The following is a 24790-nucleotide window of genomic DNA, read 5'->3' on the forward strand; positions in this document are numbered from 1 at the left end:
TCACTGGCGTTTTAGTCAAAATCTCAGTTCTCAGTCTTAATTCCAGAAGCAAGGATGGAAAACAGTGAGGGAGTTTTTGGCAATTTTTCCTAGTGTACTACCTCTTTCAGTGTGCTGCAGTTATTTGCCAAATGAAGTGTGAGAGGCATGGTGAGCTGAACCAAAGAGAATCCGGATAAAGCAAGATACATTTTTTTTTAAATCACAGGGAACCACAATGATGGTTCAGATCAGAGACTGAACAGATCAGAGACGTTATCCTGACCATCCATTATGCAGTAATAGAGCTTGATTTCCTCTGTGTTCATTTAACATCTACCAGGTGCATTAATTGGGAGCATGAGAAAAGAATGTATATCTTTCGATTGATGTATGCATGCATTCATCACAAAGAGTATGTTGCAGCAGTGAATACCAGTAGTTATATATTGCAAATAAATTGTATCTTAAACACTGTACCTTTCGTGGCAGCTTACTGTATGATGAGTTCAATCACTTCTGTCATGTGAATCAAATGTTCTATGGTTTGACATTTCTGTAGAAATTCAAAACATGCAGGTAATACAAAGTATCAAGCTCGGCTAAAGTGAAACATTTAGAAATTATATTTTTCTTTGTGATACAGTATGATACACCATATGAAACACTGCTACTTCCAGGATGTACAGTGCAGCAAAACATTACACACATCCTTACTTATCCTTCATCTATTGTTTTGTTCTCTCTTCACAGATTGAAGAGGTTGCTGGAGGATGAGAAAGCCTGCCAGGTGCGTAAAGAGAAGGAGCACGCCAAGCGTCTGGAGAAAGTAAGAGAGGAGCTGGTCAAACTGAAGTCCTTTGCCCTGATGCTGGTGGATGAGCGGCAACTCCACCTGGAGCAGATGGACCAGCAGAGCCAGAGGGTCCAGGAGCTGAACCAGCAGCTGCAGGAGAGGGAGCAGACCCTGAACGACACCAGCTGCCGAGCACAGGAGGACTGCCAGAGGGCCCTGAGCTTGGAGGGCAAGCTGAAGGAACACCAGGCCAAGTTCATCCAGGAGCAAGAGGAGATGACAGCCAAGATGGTCAGCCAGGAGTTCCAGAACCGCCAGCTGGATGCCAAGCTGTCTGGACTCACCCTCAAACTGGAGGAGCTGGAGGAGAGCAACGTAGCACTGAGGAGGTCAGAAAAGGAGCTGCACGAGCTGAGGGATAAGACCAGCAAAGGGGAGTGTGGGAACTCTAACCTAATGACAGAACTGGAGAACTTCCGCAAACAGGTATTTGAGATGAAAGGGCAAGACGAGGAAATCACCAAGACAGAGGTCCAGTACAGAGAGATGAGGAAGAGGCTGCAGGAAGAGGAGAGCCAAAGGAAAGAACTCAAACTGCAGGTGGAGAAGCTCCAGAGAAGGATGGTGAAGCTGGAGAGACTTGAGGGGGAGTTCGATGCCAGCAAGGCAGAGTGCTCCCAGTTACACTCCACTCTGGAGAGAGGGAAGGGCATGTCGAAGGAGCTCACCGATGAACTGGTAGCAGTTAAGATACGCATGAAAGAGATGGAATCTTCTGAGCTGAGACTGGAAAAGACTGAGCAGAGCCTTAAAGATGACCTGGCGAAGATGAAGTCATTCACTGTGGTAATGGTTGATGAGAGGAACAATTTGATGGAGAGAATGAAGTTAGAGGACAATAATTGTGATTTGAGTAAGATGTTCAAGGCTGAGCAGGGCAAGGTTATGGAAGTGACTGAGAGATTAATAGAGGAGAGTAAAAAGCTCCTGAAGTTGAAATCAGAGATGGAAGCCAAGGTAGGGACCCTCACCAGAGAGAAAGGAGAGCTTAGTACTAGGCTTGCTTGTGAAATGGAAAAGAGCAAGGATCTTAGCTACAAAGTCAGCCAAATGAACAAGAGGTTGGATGGATTGGAGGAGGAAGGAAATATAGGCAAACATAACATAGCAAAGAGGGAACTGGGAAGATTGTCAGATGGGGGTTTGAAAGACTACAACAGGGTGAAGGAGCTAACATTTGAAATAGAGCAATTAAAAAAACGCCTCAAGCAGCTGGAGGTTGTGGAGGGAGATTTGATAAAGACAGAGGATCAGTACGACCTGCTGGAGAAAAAGTTCCTGACAGAACAAAACAAGGCCCACATTCTCTCCCAGCAGGTGGAGGAGATGAAGAGTCAGATTGCCCTGAATAAAGGCATAGAGAAAGGAGAGGTAGAGAGCCAAGAAGTAGACCTACGACAGCGCTACAAGACAGAAGAGGCCAAAACCAGAGACTTGCAGAATGACATAGTAGCCCTCAAGGAGAAGATCCATGAGCTGATGATCAAAAAAGACCAGCTCTCTCAGCTCGAAGTGAACTACTCCTTCCTCCAGCAGAGGTTCCTAGAGGAAAAGGAGAAGAAGAACAAGATGAGCATTGAGGTCCTCCACCTCACCAAAGAGCTGGAGGTGACCAAGCGCCACAGCCGCACTCTACGACCCAGCCTGAATGGGAGGAGGATGGTGGACATCTCAATGGCGTCCACTGGAGTGCAGACTGATGCACTGGCCACTGAGATGGCAGAAGAGGACACCGCAGCTGTGTTCATCAGGAAGTCTGTCCAGGAAGAGAATCACATCATGAGTAACCTTCGACAGAAGTGCCTCAAGAAACCCACAGAGAAAGCTGGTGGTCAAGAACACTTCTCACTGTCTGCTGCAACTGACCTCAGCATGAAGAAGTCTTGGATTCCCTCGATGCGGAAGAGGGAAGATATTCCTCAGGGTGGTAATGTGGACAGGTCTGTGGGTATCGACAGTGAATCCATGCATTCTGAGCTAACCATGTCCCAAAAGGAAGGGCAGCCTTTACGCATCAGAGTGACCCCAGACCACCATAACAGCATGGCTACCCTGGAGATCAGCAGTCCCACTGCTGAGGACCTTTACTCCAGCTCCACCCTACAGGTCCACCAGAAGTCTCGGATTACCATCATTCCCACCCACACCACCACCTCTTCAAGGGGCAGAGCCAGCGCCAGGCCAGGGGGACCAGATATGGCCAAGTCCCCAGTCAGCATCACCACCATCTCCAGGGCCAAGTCACCAGAGTGCAGCAGGGCCTCCTCATCTTCCTCCTCCTCTTCCTCCTCAGGCAGGCCCATGTCACCTATATCTATCATGACGGTCAGCACATCCATGCTGTCCAACATGTCCGCCTCCCCAGAGCTCCATGAGATGACCATGGCCCGGGCAATGTTCAAGGTCACCCCTGAGAAACAGATGGTCCCCACGCAGATCAGGAAGTACAACTCCAACACCAGTATCATTACCACCACAGAGGACAATAAGATCCACATCCACCTGCATGGCTCCCAGTTCCATAAGAGCCCCTCTGAGGGCCACAACAACAACGACAACACAGGCCCCAAGGTGGTGGTTAGGCCTGTCGGCGTGGCAACGGAGTGTAACAGAGAAATGACGTTATCCACGGGCACAGTGTTGCGCTCCCCTCGCCACAGCACTACAGCCCTCAAAACCACACCCAGTAAAGTGATGAGCAGCATCACTATCACTCCAGTCACGTCCACCCCTGCCAGACCAACACAAGCTGTGGTGAGTCTCCTCATAACACAAATTCCCCTGGCTGTTATGTTAACCTGTAACTCACTCATTCAAGCTTATACATTTTGATGTTGTATTAACCCTCTTCACCCCCAATTAAAGGAAATGTATGAAATTATTATGTTTATGAACTGGCAAAATAATAATTTTGGAAGATTGTGGACATGTACTTTCCTTTCTGTTACGTAGCATATTGATGGGCGACACAGTGGCGTCTCACTGAGCAGTCCCGTCTTTGTTGGGCGGATGGATAGTCTGACAGAAACAGTACTCCTTCACTTGGTCTTGAAAGAAGGACTAAATATTTACAGGTCATATAGTAAATGTTCTTGAAGGGAAATGTTGTCATATATTTTCCCCCTTAGTAATTTATCATTTTCTTCTACCCTTTTCTCTGTTGTGGCCTCCTCTCCTCTCATCCTTGCCACTTTCTATCCTCTCTCTATCCTATCCCTGTATATCCCAGACTGGGCATGATGCCCACCCATCCCGGGCAGGGCTCACCCGTATCCCCATCTCCAAGAGCCTGAAGACGGGCAAAACCATGCTGGGAGTTCTGGGGATGTTTGGAGGAATGAGAGCAGAGAGCCAGTCCATGAGGATAGAGCTTAAGAAATCCACAATCAGCAGCACAACAGCCTTTCAAAATGGAGGGAAAAGTTGATAGAGCCAGAGACACTAACAGGGAACATTAATCAAACAAGCTGCCAACCATGGTAGTGTTCTATGGGTCAGAGGTGCTCAGTGTAAAAGTTCAAATTAAGTACCCTGAGGCGGAAAGAGAGAGGGGGGATATTCAGACAAGAGAAAGTCATTTGGCTCCTCTCTATTGAGCAGGAGGCTGTTGACCATTGTGTTTTCGTCCAACTGAAACAATATACATATCTAAACATTATACGATAAAATGTTGTACTTGAAATTATGTATATATATTTTTTTAAACAAATTCTATTCTGTTTTCATGTCGATGAAATCAACTTCACTGCTTTCTTAGATAACAATTGGCATGTGTGCATTTTTATGGGAATATAGCCCATGTGGATTGTTAGGTAATGCTGCTACTAACTGCTTTATGTATTAGTTATGTACTGCTTGTTACAGCATTTAGTACTGAGGCCAAATCATTTGGTTTGCGGCACATGAAATGTGTCCTTTTTATGTCAAGGTTTTTGTAATGACATGTCATTTAAATAAAATACTTTTTTGAAAGATGACCAACTTCAGCATATTAAACAGATAATATTGCTATGAGCAAACATGCATTGAGTTCATAATATTTGTCACACCCTGATCAGTTTCACCTGTCTTTGTGCTTGTCTCCACCCTCCTCCAGGTGTCGCCCATCTTCCCCATTATCCCCAGTGTACTTATGCCTGTTCTCTGTTTGTTTGTTGCCCGTTCATTTTGAATCGTCAAGCCTACCAGCGGTCTTCTTGTGCCTGGTTTCTAGCTTTCCTGGTTTTTGACCATTCTGCCTGCTGTTCTGTACCTTGTCTCACCACCCTGGATTACTGACCTCTGTTTGCCCTGAGCCTGCCTGCTGTTCTGTACCTTTCGGACTCTGTTCTGGACTACTGACCTCTGCCTGCCCTTGACCTGTCGTTTGCCTGACCCCCCGCCGCCACCGTTTCTGTAATTGTTACGTTCCCCTGTTTCTGTGTTGTAGTTAGTTTATTTGAGTGTGTATTTCAGGAAATGGCTTCCTGATATCCCCCAAGCAGCTGATTGGTTGACACCATGGCTAATTGGAGAACTGACCCCGCCCCCTCGTCAGGATGCAGCTGTCTTCAATTAGATTCCTTCTGAAGCTAATAAATAAGCTAGTGTTCTGTTACTCAGAGGAGTGCTTGATTGTGATATCCAGAGAGAGATGATTGCAGAGAGATGGATGTGGGTTATTTGTGTTGGTTGTTCTCAGAGGGAGATGATTAGTATGTCCTATGTTTTCGTTGTTGCGCAGAGGTATAATTTATTGCCAGTATTTTTGTAGCCGGTCCTACTAAGGTATGTCTATGACAAAAGGCCTGTTTTTGATTGTGAAATTGTTTGTAAAATTCTGTTTCATTTGTTCCCAGGGGGGAAGGGGAAGGCACCTAGGGAGTGCTTCGGCAAGAGGCCCGCGGGCATACATATACCCAAAGTATATTCACTGTCTAGGCACACTAGGTAAGACCTGGGCGGACCACCCCCTGTATTTTGGTTAGTGCACCAGGTGGTGCTAAATTAGGTAAGTAGTGGGTAGGCAGGTAAGATAGGAGAGGGGGCTTTGATATTTACTTTCTTTGCTTTGGTTCCGTCCAGCCCCTTTTACCCATATTACTGTGTGACGGAATATTCCTGTATTACTGTGTGACGGAATTCCTTGTAAACGGTACCACTCTCTGCCTTTGTCATCCTTACTCACACCTACAGTCCCTCTTTCACTTCACGGGAAGTTGAGTTGTAGCAGGGTGTTGCGTTCCCTCTTCACAGAGGCGTGTGTAACAGTAATAAACATTTGTTACTTCAAAACTCTTCTCCTGAGCCTTGACATGTTAAAGTCTAAAATCACTTTGGATGCATGTTATGCCCATGTGCATCAGTTGAAACAGACTCTGTAGCAAGTCATTCATCTCACATTCATTTACTTAATAGTCAGTGTTTGAATTGACTTGCTGTGTTATCAAATTGAAAAAATGAATCAAAACAAATGGCCACAGCCAGCCATATTTGTGCTGTGATACACTAGAGACAAATTATCATGGTCATCTCGCAATTGTGGAGCGCTCACTTACATTGGCCTTTCAGAAGTTAAAAATCAACCGAGTTAAGAAGCTGCCTGTGTCTACAATCACCAACCATGTGTCCTCTGAGTGAAAAAATAATAGTGTTTCCAATCGAGCAGATGAGTTACATTTGCTCAATCAACCAATGACAGACAATCAAACCAGTGTCATTAGCTGTGTTTGTTACTCAAAGGGTAGCGAGACTCCATGCGGAAAAGTACTATATTGAAATGTAGGAAGTGCACAAAAATGTTTTGTAATATATACTTGTCTGTAATGTGACGCAATTAGCTTTGTAAATGATAGAACACATCAAATTAATGTGAACATGAGGACACAAAGGAGAGAGAGAATTAGAGTATTTGAATAAAAGTTTTTTTTATGCAGAAAAATCCACTTCTGGATATGGGCAAATTCACTCTGGGCAAATGGCCTGTGCGACAAAAAGAAAATAGTTAACATCCCTGCTACTTCAGTCATATGCTATGTTAAAGAAAAAACTCAATGATTGGATTAAGTTTGGAAGGATTTTCCAGAGTCATACAGCACTTCAATAGGATAGTGTCAAGTGGCACAACCATTGGTGCCGTGAGGGAGAGGGCAGGCCAGAGAGCTGTCGAGGGAGTGGTCCAGGCCCTTGGCTTGGAGGCTTTGAGTTGGTCCCATCAGTGTAATGCATTGTAGGGTATCTGCTGCCCCATAGACCTGCTAGTGGGAAATATGTTAGCAGGAGATCACCAGAGAAAGCTATGATTGACTGACACAGTCTTGGAATTAAACCTCATGTAGTCTAAAACAATATTCACCTGCTTTCATGGAGAAAGAATTCCCTCCTTTGGGGCAACAGATATCTGTTACAGGTTCCAGTTTTGGGAATGGTGCAGCAGATAATAGTTCCTGTAACACAGGATAAATTATGAAACAGGAGAACGTGGCTTCACTTTCAAAGGTTCTCTGCATTATTTTATTCAACTTTCTCTCAAGTGCAAATCATCTTTTTCTGTCTTTTCATTGTGTTTCAAAGTTGTTTTTATGTTTTTTATTTAAAGTGTATTTAATGTCTCATAAATCCTTGACATATTACTTCATAAACATATATAAAAATACAGATATTTACACAGTAAAATTTATTAAATTCCAATCTAATTTACATTTTAAAATGCATTACATTTATTCCCCAAAAACATTTACTCTTAACTTGAAATAATTATAATTATGTAGTTGACTGTAGCCCACTGTAGCCCTATAGGAGACTCTAAAACATGAAAGCCTTCAAAGACTGGTATAACTCATTAGAAGGTACTTTATACTCATGCTCAAAATACATTCACCCAGTGTAAGAAGGACTAATCAAAAGATAAATGTCAAAGCCCCCTCTCCCATCTAACCTGCCTACCCACTACTTACCTAATTTAGCACCACCTGGTGCACTAACCAAAATACAGGGGGTGGTCCGCCCAGGTCTTACCTAGTGTGCCTAGACAGTGAATATACTTTGGGTATATGTATGCCCGCGGGCCTCTTGCCTAAGCACTCCCTAGGTGTCTTCCCCTTCCCCCCTGGGAACAAATGAAACAGAATTTTACAAACAATTTCACAATCAAAAACACAGGCCTTTTGTCATAGACATACCTTAGTAGGACCGGCTACAAAAATACTGGCAATAAATTATACCTCTGCGCAACAACGAAAACATAGGACATATGACATTAATGCTAATTATTGGAAAATGACTGAACAAGCTAGCATAGCGCTAATTGAAGCTAGCAACCAACTGACCAGAGCTAGCAAACAGCTAACCCGAGCTAGACACTTTTCTAAAGCTTACCACTTTCCTAACATTTACAGTACATCAATTACAGAGTTCTTAAACATCACAGTTACAACATAAAATTCTCTAATCCCTGAGGATATTGTCAGAAGTGTCTTTTTCAAAAATACAAATGTTCAGGAGTTAATCATTTGTTTTTTTTCTGGATCAATGGAATGCACCGCCATCATTTCATTTCACACTCGACATGCATTTTCTGTCTAGTACGAAGTTACACAATTAGTATGTTGTTCAAAACCATCACATTCACTTCAACAGACAAGTTACAAAACTACATTGTGGTATTCAGTGCATTTTTTCACTTCAACAGACAAGTTACAAAACTATATTGTGGTATTCAGTGTATTTTTGCATTTTTCTGACCTGTAACACAGGATACATGATGAAATAGGAGAAAGTGGTTTCTCTATCAAAGGTTTTCTCAATTCTGAGAACACACAGGTGCAGGATCGCATATGGTCCCAGTGTGAAGCGAACACGTCTCACTGCCCCCTACTGGACAACAGTAGTATAAATGCATCTCAATGGCAAAACCTTGGAGGACTGACCTTTCAGTAAAAGCATTCTTCCAAAATAAAAAGAAACAACACATAAACACAAATGCGACCATACATTTTGTGTGCATCACATTTCCATACACATTTCCATCGGTGGAGGTGGTTGTACAAGCTTGTTCTGTAAAACACCTCAACACATTTTCAAAATTGTTAGTAACATTATCACAGTTTAAATACATTGGTCATTTAGATTTAATTGAAAATCTCAGCCTTGGGCTCAGTTTTGTCAACCCACGTGTGCAAAGTTGGATCCCAGACAATCTTTTTTTTGTTTTGTATTTCTTTTACCCCTTTTCCTCCCCAATTGGTAGTTACAGTCTTGTCCCATCACTGCAACTCCCCTACGGACTTGGGAGAGGCGAAGGTCGAGAGCCATTCGTCCTTCAAAACACGACCCTGCCAAGACGCACTGCTTCTTTACACACTGCTCGGTTAACCTGGAAGCCAACCGCACCAATGTGTCGGAGGAAACACCGTCCAGCTGGCGACCAAAGTCAGCTTGCAGGCACACGGCCCGCCACAAGGAGTCGCGAGAGCGAGACAATTGCATGGCATGCTTTCGCTGTAAAGCCTATTGTAAATCGGACAATGCAGTTAGATGAACAAGACTTTAAGCTTTTAACCGATAAGACATTTGTATGTACCTGAATGTTTAATATCCATCATTTTTATGATTATTTATATGAACTGCGCGCCATCCAATTTCACCGGAAGTTGTCGACAGGTGTCCCGCTGGCGGGACGCCTAGCCCTAGTTCAATCTTGGTTTCATCAGATCAGATAATCTTGTTTCTCATGGTTTGAAGTCTTCAGGTGACTTTTGGCAAACTCCAAGCTGGCTGTCACGTGCCTTTTACTGAGGAGTGACTTCCATCTGGCCACTCCAGTATAAAGCCTGATTAGTGGAGTGCTGCAGAGATGTTTGTCCTTTTGGAAGGTTCTCCCATCTCCACAGAGGAACTCTGGAGCTTTATCAGAGTGACCATCAGGTTCTTGGTCACCTCCCTTAACCAAGGCCCTTCTCCCCGATTGCTCAATTTGGCCAGGAGGCCAGCTCTAGGAAGAGTCTTGATGGTTTCAAAGTTCTTCCATTTAAGAATGATGGAGGCCACTATGTTCTCTGCCTCGACACAATACTGTCTCGGACCACTACAGACAATTCCTTCGATCTCATGGCTTGGTTTTTTCTCTAACATGCACTGTCAACTGTGGGACCTTATGTAGACAGGTGTGTGCCTTTCCAAATCACGTCCAATCATTATAATTTACCCCAGGTGGACTCCAATCAAGTTGTAGAAACATCTTAAGGATGATCAATGGAAACAGGGTGCACCTGAGCCCAATTTCGAGTTTCATAGCAAAGGGTCTGAATACTGATGTAAATAAGGTATTTCTAAAATCCTGTTTTTACTTTGTCATTATGGGGTATTGTGTGTAGGTTGATTTAATATTTAATCCATTTTAGAATAAGGCTATAACGTAATTTTTGGGGGAAAAAGTCAAGGGGTCTGAATACTTTTTGAATGCACTGTATTTGCATATGTTGTGGTCTTGTGAAGGCTGGAGGAATTCTGGCAAAGAGTATTTTCTTTAATCTCATTATGTCTACAGATTCTCCATTCTCCCTGTTTTTGTTTGCTTGGAAATGTTGATACTGGTGACTGTTATCAGAAGAAACTGTGTAACTAGTGGCTAATAAATGCATTGCCATTAATTGGAAGGATGGCTATCCTCCCACAATGTATGGAAGACATGTCAAGTTATGTACAGTATCGCTAGATTTGTTATAAGAATAAGGGTATACTGTGCATATTTCATAAGGTCTGGATGCCTTATATGGAATTCTGTATGACAAAAGGAGTCTGTATTGAAAACATGCCCATGTCAGGGGAGATACCTATTTAGACAATCCCTAGCTGCTTGGCTTCTCAGTCCTGGCCTTGGGGGTCTGCTGTAGTCTTGTCACGCTGGCCTTGGTCTAACACACCTGAAACCAATAATTAATGTTTCACTAAGATCCTAAATATGAGTTGGGTTGTCTTGGGTTGGGGCGCTACAGGGCCGTGAGCCCCTAAGGGCAAGACGGGGGGCGACCCAGCTATATTGTGTGCAAATTAAAAGAGGTCTACAGTACTATTAGGCCTATGATATGAATTATATGGAGGGTGTACTGTTCCTGTGTGTTAATGTGTAGATGCATGTGTGTTTTCATTCAACTTTTGTTTTCCAAACCTTTCCATTGAGACTGAGACATTAAAACCAATGGTAAGGAAGTTGGTGAAAGAGTTCAGTTATTGACTAGACTGGTGGGGGTTGGTGTGAAGGCGGCTCAGGTTGGCTGGGTGGTCTGGCTGAAATTTGATATAGAGGATGTCTTAAAAACCATCAAAAGTTAAGTATTTTTACTTTATTTGTAAGAGTTGTTCATTTGTTAGGCTATTGTTAGACTATTGTTAGGCTATTGGTTAAAGGTTAAAGGTCTCTTACTGACTGTGGGCATTTTTGCTTACTTTTTGCTGTTCTAAATAAAGATGGCTAGAAGGGCCATGGGTCATATTAAATTGTGTAGAAATGCAGGAAATGTGCTTCAGATGCCCCCAAAAATGGGAGGAACCCCAGACCCTCTTCTTGTTATGTACACCTTTGCAAATGATGTACACCTTTGCAAATAGCACTGCTGGGTGATTTAAAAAGTCATAGTCAATCGATCAATAATATAATAATACTCTGAGCAAATTTTTTAAATGTAAATTTACAATGTGTAGAATCTATGAGAATAGAAAGGTTTAGAACTTCTGTGAAACATCACAGGACAGTTGAAAAATATATGGCAAATAGAAATCAAAACTGGATGGTGTTCAGAGAAAGATGGGAGGGGTTGAGTGGAGCTGGGACTAAAAAACAAACAAAAGATAACTATTGTAAAATATACTGTGGCTGTAAAATGTATATAGTATGTATAAACTGGAAATAGAGGCTTAAGTGTTGTTAGTTTACTCTAATTAGGGGAGAGATGATATTAGGGGAAAAGGAAAATATATATTTTTAAATATATTTACAAAGAAATATATAGGGGATTGGAATTGATGCAGACAATTACATTGATTGAAGCCACCATCTATCTGCAATATTGCCCCCTACATTTTTTAAATAAATAATAATAATAATTCTGTCCCCATCACTTCTAAAACCAAAATTATGCCCCTGGGATAAGGTGCCACCTGTATGACAGAAATCCACGCCTTGGTTTTGTTGTCCACTGTTTCAAATGCTAACTTTTTATCATTTGCGGCACAAATTCAATGCAAATCAATGATACCTATATTAGCATTTCCGTGCTTCATATCCATATTCATTTAAGTAATATCATTGAGTTACAAAATACATTTTTATCAGTGGAGGCTGCTGAGGGAAGCACATAATAATGGCTGGAACAAAGCGAATGGAATGGCTTCAAACACATGGAAACCCTGTTTGATGTACTGTATTTGACACCATTCCACTTATTCCGCTTTGTGCCACAAATGCTAAAAAGATTTCATTTGAAACAGTGGACAAAAAAACCAACGCGTGGATTTCTCTAATACATTGTCCATAGATTAAATCACCTGGAACAGCGCCATCTAGTGGTAATATCAGAATGGGACATAAACCCAACAACTTCAATTACTAATTTATCTGAACATGGGGAAAATATCATCACCAAATTCACTGAGAATACATTGCATAGGTTGAAGAAACACATACCCTGAGCCATAGCTCCATACTACTTTTCAGACATATAAAACTGATACTATATAGTTGTTGTTGTGGTGTGATTGGCGTGGAGTCTGAAGGGTCCGTAGGGGGCTTTTGAACATTTATTTAGATTCCTCATGTCTAACTCACTGTTTGAAAAAAAAAGTCTCATCCAAATCAGATGTTAGGTACTATATTTATTGAATATTATATGAATCCCATAAATTAAAATGGCCACATTTGGGTGCAATCAAATAGCTTAATTTCTCAGTGATCAAATTATATTTAAACAAAAGAATGTTGCAGGAATGCTAATCTTAGCCGTTTCTAACAACAGAAATTTCATAACAATTTATCTGAGATGGTGGATGACAAAATCCTCTTTCTTGTCCCTTTTGAGTGCTTACCGCCATGCAAATATTGTCCCCTGTTATTTTGAACAACATTGTCCCACGTTTGCCCAATAGTTTCCGATTGTGATGCGCTGGCCTTAATGAAACAGTCAGGTAAACATTTCAGAGAAAGAACAATAACAATTCGACATGAGACAGTGCTTCCAGATATTCCAGAGTCAAACTCAGGGGTCCTTCTGAGGTAAGTAAATAATCTGGTGACTGACTAAATACAGGAAAGGTATCCATGATTCCAGATTAAGCTAATCCTTTATGTGATGCCCATCCTATCTGGGTCAGCAATGTAATGACTGCCACATCAGAAAAGACACGTCTCCAGGCTACAATATGTTTTGGGTCTGGAAAACATAGAAACATAATAACTATTGTGATGTATTATTGCCATGGTAATTTGTAATGTTCAGTCAATGATCATTCTCAATGGACAAAGCTGATTTTGGACTATGATACTCTGGGCTATTTTAGAATGAGCCAGTAATAGGCATAGATATCATTAGGCTATGTATAATGCATGAGTCAGTGTCTGGGTAAATGTACCTGCCCAATGTACCTGTCCAGGTCGGAATGTAAAGTTGCAATTATGTTCAACTCAAGTCAAGTGATTGAAAAAGTTTGTTGTTTTGACTAAGCCTTTTGAACTAAAACATTAAAAGTAGTAATTATAGCTTAACCCATACGCCTACCTTGCACACGCTTATACAAAAGGCCCGTCCAATCCTGAATGAACATACCGTTGGGCAGATAAAAGCACAGGGCCATTTACCTCAGACACTCTGTAAAGTGAATCATACTGATTATATCAAAGCAAACCCTTATTTATAATTTAAACTCTAAAATGCCTTTTAAGCCAATCAGAATCAAGTATTTAACAATACCGTGGGTTCCATATAATGCCACAATCATATTAGGCCACTTTACTTCACAAATTACAATCAGTGAACATAGGTAATTAGAATGTAATAAAATAGAATATAATATTGTAATTTCTCCCAGATGGACTTCAGGGAAGTCTGATTAGGCTACATGTATATGCACAGACTGGGGGCAGACTGACCATCTTGGCTGGTCCATTTTTTGCCAAGTGGGCCTGTCTAATTTGTTTATTTTTTGCAAAATGATAATTATCTGGATAATAATGGGGGCTTCAAGGAATAAAATGGGCCTCAAGGGAATTTTTGTTTGTTAGATATGCCCGAGGCGATTTCTGGTCCCAGTCAGCCCCTGCATGTACTGCATCACTGAAATCATATGAGGATAATCATAACAATAGTAGTGTATACATTATCATGAGTAGCCTAGCTTTAGTTAGGTCAACCAATAGAGGCCAAGTCTTTGAGTGCATGTATCCTCCAAAGATGGCGAGGGACAGTTCATATGATATGATGACATGTCCTGAAACACGGAGAGACACAATGAAGTGATGAATTCAAAATGATTGATTACACTGTTGTATAGGATTTATACAATCCTTGAACATTTTCTGTTCGAATGACTTCATAGTTTCGAACCTCTGCCTTACACCGGGAAAACATTTTTTCTGATGAATTTATTTGGACTCATTGGCTAGTGAGTGTCTTTTAAAAAAAAATAGCATATAAGGGACGTGCTACTCAACTGATCACGTGCAACACCATTGGTTTAGGAGCTTCCGGATTCAATCTCATCCTTAGCTGCCGACTTTCGCAGTAGATCGAAATCCTCTCAAAAGCGGATCCAAAATGTTTGTATGTTTTAAGTGATTACATTTAATGTTACGTAACATTATAGAGAATATAACTTTCGTTTCTAAGGGAATCAATCAATCTGCTTTCTCGCGACATAGCCAGCTGTCACTATTGTTGACAGTGGATTATTTTGCTCGACGAGAACTGCAGCCATGATGGCGTCTAACTACAACGCTAAGGAAGAGGACGGGCACCAGCCTGCTGCTATTGGCCATGGAGGAGCAGGAACTGTCAAAAATAAAAAGCCGGACAACACTGCGTTCAAACAACAAAGACTGCCCGCTTGGCAACCTATTTTGACAGCCGGCACTGTTCTTCCTGCTTTCTTTGTCATTGGTCTCATCTTTATCCCAATCGGCATTGGTTTATTCGTGACATCAAACAACATCAAAGAGTTAGAGGTAACGTTAACCAACTAGCAAGCCAACACAACAGGAAGTAGCCAATTGATTGTGTATGTATGTGTTAGCTCTGTTTGGCTAGCTATCTTTCAGTTCTTGTCTGTATTTAGTGTATAACACTTATTTATATACACATAAGTGTAATTGATCATTTTACTTTACAGATCGATTACACTGGTGTTGACATGTCAAGTCCGTGCTATAACTGCTCTCAAAGCTACAGCTGGAACAGCACAAAGCCATGTACCTGCTCTGTTCCCTTCTCTCTGGATCAACCATTTGAGGTAAGCTGAGCAGAACCTGCAACCTTTACGGTCCCCAAACTACTGTATAATCACAGTTAAAAGTGTAGGCTAATCATTCAATAATTGATGTTAGTGTTTGCAGAGCAAATCAAAGTTTATTTGTCACATGCGCTGAATACAACTGGTGTAGACCTTAGAGTGAAATGCTTACTTACAGGCCCTAACCAACAGTGTGATTTTTAAGTAAGAAATGGGTATTAGGTGAACAATAGATAAGTAAAGAAATAAAAACAACAGCAAAAAGACAGTGAAAAATAACAGTAGCAATGCTATATACAGGCACCGGTTAGTCGGGCTGATTTAGGTAGTATGTAGGTATGGTTAAAGTGACTATGCATATATGATAGACAGAGTAGCAGCAGTGTAAAAGAGGGGGGTGGGGGGGGGGCGGGACAATGCAAATATTCCAGGCAGGCATTTGATTACTTGTTCAGGAGTCTTATGTTTTAGGGGTAAAAACGGTCAAACTTTTGGTCCTAGACTTGGCGTTCCGGTACCGCTTGCCATGCGGTAGTAGAGCGAACGTTCTATAGGCTGTCTCCTCGTTGTCGGTGGTCAGGTGGTCAGGCCCACTGTTGTCTTTTGCAAACTTAATGATGGTGTTGGAGTTGTGCCTGGCCGTGCAGTCGTGGGTTAACAGGGAGTACAGGTGGGGAATGAGGGGTCCTATGGTGTTGAACACTGAGCTGTAGTCAATGAATAGCATTCTCACGTAGGTGTTCCTTTTGTCCAGGTGGAAAAGGGCAGTGTGGATGCAATAGATTGCATCATCTGGATCTGTTTGGGCGGTATGCAAATTGGAGTGAGTCTAGGGTTTCTGGGGTAATGGTGTTAATGTGAGCCATTACCAGACTTTCAAAGCACTTCATGGCTGCGGACTTTAGTGCTATGGGTTTGTAGTCATTTAAGCAGGTTGCGTTAGTGTTTTTGGGCACAGGGACTATGGTGGTCTGCTTGAAACATGTTGGTATTACAGACTCAATCAGGGACATGTTGAAAATGTCAGTGAGGACACCTGCCAGTTGGTCAGCACATGGCTGGAGCACACGTCCTGGTAATCCGTCTGGCCCCACGGCCTTGTGAATGTTGACCTGTTTAAAGGTCTTACTCGCGTCGGATACGGAGAGCGTGATCACAGTCGTCCAGAACAGCTGATGCTCTCATGCATGCCTCAGTATTGCTTGCCTCAAAGCGAGCATAGAAGGGATTTAGCTCGTCTGGTAGGCTCGTTTCACTGGGCAGCTCACGGCTGCGCTTCCCTTTGTAGTCTGTAATAGTTTGCAAGCCCTGCCACCAATGTCCAGCCATTGTTGTTCCAAACACTCACTACCCATTGGGCATAAGACATGATGAAGTCGTCTTTACTGGTTGAAAACTGGTCAGGATGTCTTATAACCAGATCCTGTTGTTGCAGATTTCAAAGTGCTATGTGTTCTCTTCTGCAAAATTCTCTAGAGGGCAGAATTGGAAAACCTTACTGATCACACACAAATAAGGGGGGAGGAGGACTGATTTCCCCCAGTCCACAACAATGCATAAACCACATCAGGGAACCATTTTTGAGAGAATCTGAGAAATGTAGTTTTTTTTTGTATAGTTATCCTTTAATTCAGGTGTATACCAGCCACACAGTGCACTTGTGATGATGTTCTCAAAACACATGGCTACTGGATTTATGCAAATAATCATGATTCTGCCAGGTAGGCAAATCTACTTTTAATTGCCTTTCCATCTACCTGAAAATGCTAAGGCGATCATTAGCATCGCTAACGACTACACAAAGTGGTAGACATATAGGCCTTACGCGCACCTTACACAGCAGGGTTCGGTATTCAGGTATATTTGCCAGTGGCACACTGGGCCAGTGCCAACTGAAAGCTACTGGCCCGGAAGGAAAAAAACTAAATATATATTCTTGACCCATCCTGCCATGGGATATTGGTTAGGCTACAATTAGGCTGTGGAATAATGTAGCCTAAATAAATAAGGAGTAGGCCTACTTTGCTCAATTGCGTACAGTATAGGCAACAACTTCAAACACCCGCAGAGGTTGTGAAATACAGTATGAACAGAACACTCACATGTTGCTGTTCATTTATTGTTTAATTATTCAAGGGCCCCCTTCATTTATTTTTAATGTTATAAGTAAAATGCTTGAACTAATTTAATTATTTAGAGAGCGATCGATATAGAAGTAGCAATTGAAGAGAACTCTTTGGAGATTATGGGGCAATTATCAGACCAAATGTGGACACAACAGTTCACCTGATACAAGACTAAAGTTGGAAATGTATCAATATCACAGGCCTGCTTTGCCCTAATAAAAAAATAAATCAAATGTATTATAATCCACATTATAGGTAATGATTTACAGTGGGGGGGAAAGTATTTAGTCAGCCACCAATTGTGCAAGTTCTCCCACTTGAAAATTACAGGCCTCATCTTTTTATCATAGGTACACTTCAACTATGACAGACAAAATGAGGGAAAAAAATCCAGAAAATCACATTGTAGGATTTTTTTATGAATTTATTTGCAAATTATGGTGGAAAATAAGTATTTGGTCACCTACAAACAAGCAAGATTTCTGGCTCTCACAGACCTGTAACTTCTTATTTTACAGGCTCCTCTGTCCTCCACTCGTTACCTGTATTAATGGCATCTGTTTGAACTTGTTATCAGTATAAAAGACACCTGTCCACAACCTAAAACAGTCACACTCCAAACTCCACTATGGCCAAGACCAAAGAGCTGTCAAAGGACACCAGAAACAAAATTGTAGCACCTTGGTTTGAAGAAATCAACTGTGGGAGCAAATATTAGGAAATGGAAGACATACAAGACCACTGATAATCTCCCTCGATCTGGGGCTCCACGCAAGATCTCACACCGTGGGGTCAAAATGATCACAAGAACGGTGAGCAAAAATCCCTGAACCACTTGGGGGGACCTAGTGAATGACCTGCAGAGAGCTGGGACCAAAGTAACAAAGCCTACCATCAGTAACACACTACGCCGCCAGGGACTCAAATCCTGCAGTGTCAGACGTGTCCCCCTGCTTTAGCCAGTACATGTCCAGGCCCGTCTGACGTTTGCTAGAGAGCATTTGGATGATCCAGAAGACGATTGGGAGAATGTCATGGTCAGATGAAACCAAAATATAACTTTTTGGTAAAAACTCAAATCGTCGTGTTTGGAGGACAAAGAATGCTGAGTTGCATCCAAAGAACACCATACCTACTGTGAAGCATGGGGGTGGAAACATCATGCTTTGGGGCTGTTTTTCTGCAAAGGGACCAGGACGACTGATCCGTGTAAAGGAAAGAAGGAATGGGGCCATGTATCGTGAGATTTTGAGTGAAAACCTTCCATCAGCAAGGGCATTGAAGATGAAACGTGGCTGGGTCTTTCAGCATGACAATGATCCCAAACACACCGCCCGGGCAACGAAGGAGTGGCTTCGTAAGAAGCATTTCAAGGTCCTGGAGTGGCCTAGCCAGTCTCCAGATCTCAACCCCATAGAAAATCTTTGGAGGGAGTTGAAAGTCTGTGTTGCCCAGCAACAGCCCCAAAACATTACTGCGCTAGAGGAGATCTGCATAGAGGAGATCCAAAATACCAGCAACAGTGTGTGTGAACCTTGTGAAGACTTACAGAAAATGTTTGACCAACAAAGGGTATATAATAAAGTATTGAGAAACTTTTGTTATTGACCAAATACTTATTTTTCCACCATAATTTGCAAATAAATTCATTAAAAATCCTACAATGTGATTTTCTGGATTTTTTTTCTAATTTTGTCTGTCATAGTTGAAGTGTACCTATGATAAATTCCAGGCCTCATATTTTTAAGTGGGAGAACTTGCGCAACTGGTGGCTGACTAAATACTTTTTTGCCCCACTGTATATACAGTTTAAGTCGGAAGTTTACATACACCTTAGCCAAATGCATTTAAACTCAGTTTCACAATTCCTGACATTTAATCCTAGTAAAAATACCCTGTTAGGATCACCACTTTATTTTAAGAATGTGAAATGTCAGAATTATAGTGGAGTGATTTATTTCAGCTTTTATTTCTTTCACCACATTCTCAGTGGGTCAGAAGTTTACATACACTCAACTAGTATTTGGTCGCATTGCCTTTAAATTGTTTAACATTGGTCAAACGTTTCTGGTAGCCTTCCACAAGCTTCCCACAATAAGTTTGGTAAATTTTGACCCAGTCCTCCTGACAGGGCTGGTGTAACTGAGTCATGCTTGTAGGCCTTGCTCGCACAAGCTTTTTCAGTTCTGCTCACAAATTGTCTATAGGATTGAGGTCAGGGCTTTGTGATGGCCACTCCAATACCTTGACTTTGTTGTCCTCAAGCCATTTTGCCACAACTTTGGAAGTATGCTTGGGGTAATTGTCCATTTGGAAGACACATTTTTAACACAGCTTTAACTTCCTGACTGATGTCTTGAGATGCTGCTTTAAGATGTCCACATAATTGTCTTTCCTCATGATGCCATCTATTTTGTGAAGTGCACCTGTCCCTCCTGCAGCAAAGCACCCCCACAACATGATGCTGCGACCCCCGTGCTTCACAGTTGGGATGGTGTTCTTCAGCTTGCAAGCATCCCCCTTTTCTCTCCTAACATAACGATGGTCATTATGGCCAAACAGTTCTATTTTTATTTCATCAGACCAGAGGGTATTTCTCCAAAAAGTATGATCTTTGTCCCCAAACCGTAGTCTGGCTTTTTAATGGCGCTTTTGGAGCAGTGGCTTCTTCCTTGCTGAGCGGCCTTTCAGGTTATGTCGATAAAGGACTCGTTTTACTGTGGATATAGATACTTTTGTGCCTGTTTTTCTCCAGCATCTTCACAAGGTCCTTTGCTGTTGTTCTGGGATTGATTTGCACCAAAGTATGTTCATCTCTAGGAGACAGAATTTGTCTCCTTCCTGAGTGGTATGACGGCTGCGTGGGCCCATGGTGTTTATACTTGCATACTATTGTTTGTACTATTGTTTGTACCTTCAGGCGTTAGAAAATTGCTCGCAAGGATGAACCAGACAGGTCTTTGCTGATTTCTTATGGTTTTCCCATGATGTCAAGCAAAGAGGCACTGAGTTTGAAGGTAGGCCTTGAAGTGCATCATACAGGTACACCACCAATTGACTCAAATGATGTCATGGCTTTAGAAGCTTCTGATAGGCTAATTGACATTTTCTGGAATTTTCCAAGCTGTTTAAAGGCACAGTCAACTTAGTGTATTTAAACTTCTGACCCACTGGAATTGTGATGCAATGAATTGTAAGTGGAATAATCTGTCTAAACAATTGTTGGAAAAATTACTTGTCATGCACAAAGTAGATAGCCATAGCCAAGACAATGCTGTAGTGACTTTGGGACAAGTCTCTGAATATCCTTGAGTGGCCCAGCCAGAGCCCGGACTTGAACCCAACCGGAAAATAGCTGTGTAGCTATGCTCCCCATTCAACCTGGTGGAGCTTGAGAGGAGAAGGAGAAACTCCCCAAGTACAGGTGTGCCAAGCTTGTAGGGTCATACCCAAGAAGGTGGTTCAACAAAGTACTGATTAAAGGGTCTGAAATGTTATGTAAATGTAATGTTTCGTAAAAAATATATATCAATTAGCACACATTTCTTAACCTGTTTTTGCTTTTTTGTTATGGGGTGTTGTGTGTAGATTGAGGGGGGTGGGGGGAATAATTGTAAAATAAGGCTGTAACCTAACAAAATGTGGAGAAGGTCAAGAGGTCTGAATACTGAGGCGCTGTATGTCAAGAAACGGGCCTATTTTTCTTAAATACGTTATGTCACGATTCCAAAGCTATACGATACTACAGATGGCAAGTTAATTATCTCATAACTTGGGAAATATTTGTCATGTTGTACTTCTTCTTGATGAGATTTGTGCTAATGTTGAGTTTTTGAGCTAGTGCCCAATAGACTCCTATTCACTCTTTAAAAGGGGAGTGCTCTTTGTCCCAGAATCGCTCAGAATGCACTCCTCTGTTAGGCACATCGGTCTTCAGGTTGAACAGGGTGAGAGCGTTGTAAAAATCACCTAAACAAACTGCATTAACTAGCTTCGTTACATGCTTATGTTGTCTTTGGTATTATTGTGTGTAGCTATGTTTGCTTGCTAGCCAGCCAGCCCATAGAGAGAGCATTGTATTGTGGATGTTGTAGTCGACTTGAACTGCAACAGATGTATTTTTTTTTTTTCCCTAACGCTAAAATGAAAAAAAAAAAAATAGTTTGCAGTGTTTTTTAAAAATAATGGGTGGTTTTTTTTCCCCCCTTTTATTAGTCAGGCTCTTTCCTCAGAATCGATCATTACTATTTAAAACATTGTGTTGAAAGTTATTTCACAAACACAGCTTTTATAGGAGGATGTTATTGATTGCAGGAATTCCTTTAGACTCACCCAACCCCCTGCTCTTTCATCTTAGGGTTGCAATGTTGCGTTGTCTTATGAAGTGCTACTCTCTCATCCGATGAATAACTAAACTAATTCATTGGTCCTTAATCTGCAATCCTTCCCCTCTAGAGCAACGTGTTCATGTACTACGGATTGTCAAACTTCTATCAGAATCACAGACGCTATGTGAAGTCCAGAGATGACAGCCAGTTGAATGGAGACAAAGCTTCTCTGAAGGTATGTTTACAGGTGCACTTAGTAGAGAGAACACAGGCCTACATCCATTCAATGTAATGGTTAATTGTTTGATTTCAACAACCTGCAGTTGCACTGAAACATCTTGACACTCTTTACAGAGCCCCAGCAAGGAATGTGAGCCGTACCGCACCAGTGACGAAAAGCCTATCGCTCCATGTGGTGCAATCGCCAACAGCCTCTTCAATGGTAAGACCAGAGGGATACATTTTCTCTTAGCAAATAGTTTTCCCATTTCCAGTACAGGAGTCAAGTAAAAATAATACACACTAATACTCAACCACAATCTTATCATATTTTCCTGTACTTACTTACAATGCTATTTAGATACGTGTCTGACAATTTGGGCCAACCCTTGTATATGGAGTCTTGTCTGCTTTTTTTACATGTATTTTTTTCAGGTTGAAGTGGTTTTGCTTTAGTTTACCATGTAGCACATCACTGTTGGTCTACTACTTAAGAGACCTGTCTTGCTGTTGATTGCCGTGTGGTACTGTTTTTCTCATCAGACACTCTGGAGCTGTATTACATTGACCCCAATGGCTCCAGAACTGCGATTCCTCTGGTGAAGAAGGGTATTGCATGGTGGACAGACAAGCATGTGAAGTTTAGGAACCCCGGTGGAAACGACAACCTCACTGTAGTTTTCCAAGGTGATTTGCATACCATGCAAAATGATACAACTGCCTAGTAGTAATCAAATTATCATGACTAACTAGGCCTTTTTCCTCCTTCAGGTACCAGCAAACCTGTCAACTGGAGGAAATCTGTCTATGAGCTGGACCCTTCAGACCCTGACAACAATGGCTTCATCAATGAGGATTTCATTGTGTGGATGAGGACAGCTGCCCTTCCCACCTTCCGCAAGCTGTACCGCATCATCCATAAGAAGCCCAACATGACCCCGACTCTGCCCCTAGGACAATACATCCTGGAGGTCACCTACAGTATCCTTTTGAGAACGATCGCAATAAATCACAACACAGAGGTTCATGGCAGGCATATAGGTTTGTATTGAGAGAACATTGCACATGGAAGGCATAGAGACACGAGTTTGTGTTCAGTTATACACTTATTCCATTTAGGTTTACTCAATTGTAATTATATCTATGTCCAACTCCATCTTTGACAATGTTCACTATAGTTGATCTGTATAGTTTTTTTTATAGATCACAAGTTCTACACATGATACAAAACATTCACTGACCCATCTGTATCATTCCAGATTTCCTTTCCTTTAACCATATGTACTCAGATTATCCCGTGCGGAGCTTCGAGGGCAGGAAGCGTATGATCCTGAGCACCATGTCCTGGATGGGTGGCAAGAACCCCTTCCTGGGCATCGCTTACATCACCGTGGGCTCAGTCTGCTTCTTCCTGGGCATCGTCCTCCTCATCATCCACCACAAATATGGCAACCGTAACCACAGTGCAGACATTCCCAGCTAAGTCTTCCTAGTATGGAGACCGTACCTCCTCCTCCCTCTGCATGCCTGGGTCTAGCCACCACTGGTCTGGCCCTGCTCTGCTCTGGACTGCTTGCTGATTTAGCCTGGATGCATTGGTCTTTGTTTGTGTTTTGTGTTGTAATGTTAGCTCACTCATCCCCACCTCCAGGGGAAGGCTGCAGTCTGGTGTTTGTTCAGAAGGTTGATACATTCAGCACATTCCAGATATATTTTGTGTAGAACTGACACAATTGCTGATTCTGAGACTATAGTCTGTTCTAAAAAATATATTTCTAACGTTGTGCCCTCCTGAATAAGCTCAAGGTGTGTGTTGTAGAGTGAGTGGCACCCTGTAAACTAATGGGATGAGACACAAGAAGGCTCTGGGAGCTTAGGATACTGTGTCTTTGTATGACATGACTGCTGAAATTGTTGCCTGTGTACCTTAAGTACATTGTGTATTTCTATTTATCCATATGTTGTCTCAAAGGAGAACATTTTATATTATTTGAGCAATGCTTGTCATGATGCTTGTCATAAATGTCTCTACTGAAGGATGTTTATATTTGTAACTTTAGTTCCACACTCATATTATGTAATATGTCCTGCTGGTGAACGTACTAATGTATTTCATTTACATACATCTGAGGCTTAAATGGGGAACAAAAGCTCATAGCCATGTTGCTCTGCTTTGTTCGTAATGAGGGCCAACCATTTTAAGGGATAAAAGCAGTCATAGATTTTACCTAATGTTCACATACAGATTGTATTGACTCTCACCAATTTGTTTGTCAATGTCTAATAGTTCAATGTATAATCCAAAACATTTTTTAAACATTTTATGTGAAGGTTTTTATGGACCAATGCTACTGACTTTGTCTCTACGATGATGCTTGACTATCAAGATCTATTTCAAAACAAATGTATCATTTCAATGTTGACCAAATGCTATGCATTTTACAAGTGTCACATTTTGTTATGCAGTTCCTACATTTTTCATTTGGTCGTTATTTCTTTCAAAGCTGATTCCGCCTTTTTATTCTTTAATATGGTGTTGGATAATTTACTGATATTACAGAAGTTAATAAAATACATGTTATTGATTCGTTTTTGTTTCCCTCACCAATGGTGTTCAAAGGCAATTAAATGTAAGGTCCAGTCCTTGGTCTTGCCCTATAACAAAGTGTAATTTCCCACACACAGGGCTGCTCTCACAATTTACACATTTTAGATGTTTACTGCCAGCCAGCAGCCTACTGAATGTCGGACCATGCAAAACGAGCTCGCCCATTGTCACTCAATGTAAAATGTTTGCGAGCCTTGTG

The 24790-nt window shown here is 41.7% G+C and overlaps 2 protein-coding genes across 3 annotated transcripts in view; both read left to right on the forward strand.

Annotated features, from left to right (window-relative positions):
• LOC110505388 (filamin-A-interacting protein 1) overlaps positions 1 to 4854 on the forward strand; it is a 29965-nt gene extending 25111 nt beyond the window's left edge. For both annotated transcript variants that reach the window (XM_021584571.3, XM_090220657.1), the window contains 2 exons: positions 733 to 3589; positions 4065 to 4854. In XM_021584571.3, the coding sequence (XP_021440246.3) occupies positions 733 to 3589; positions 4065 to 4262 (3055 nt within the window). In that variant the 3' untranslated portion in view covers positions 4263 to 4854. The remainder of the gene's footprint in view (positions 1 to 732; positions 3590 to 4064) is intronic.
• A 9611-nt stretch (positions 4855 to 14465) lies between these two features.
• Positions 14466 to 24573, forward strand: LOC110505389 (cell cycle control protein 50A). Its single transcript, XM_021584572.3, has 7 exons — positions 14466 to 15026; positions 15191 to 15310; positions 21892 to 21999; positions 22119 to 22206; positions 22527 to 22670; positions 22755 to 22964; positions 23273 to 24573. The coding sequence occupies exons 1-7, from the start codon at positions 14778 to 14780 to the stop codon at positions 23464 to 23466; spliced, it is 1113 nt and encodes a 370-aa protein (XP_021440247.1). The 5' UTR covers positions 14466 to 14777; the 3' UTR covers positions 23467 to 24573.
• The last annotated feature ends 217 nt before the right edge of the window (positions 24574 to 24790 follow it).

The sequence above is a fragment of the Oncorhynchus mykiss genome, chromosome 25, assembly GCF_057628025.1.
Source record: "Oncorhynchus mykiss isolate SJ-2025 chromosome 25, ASM5762802v1, whole genome shotgun sequence".
In the NCBI taxonomy this organism is placed as follows: Eukaryota; Metazoa; Chordata; class Actinopteri; order Salmoniformes; family Salmonidae; genus Oncorhynchus; species Oncorhynchus mykiss.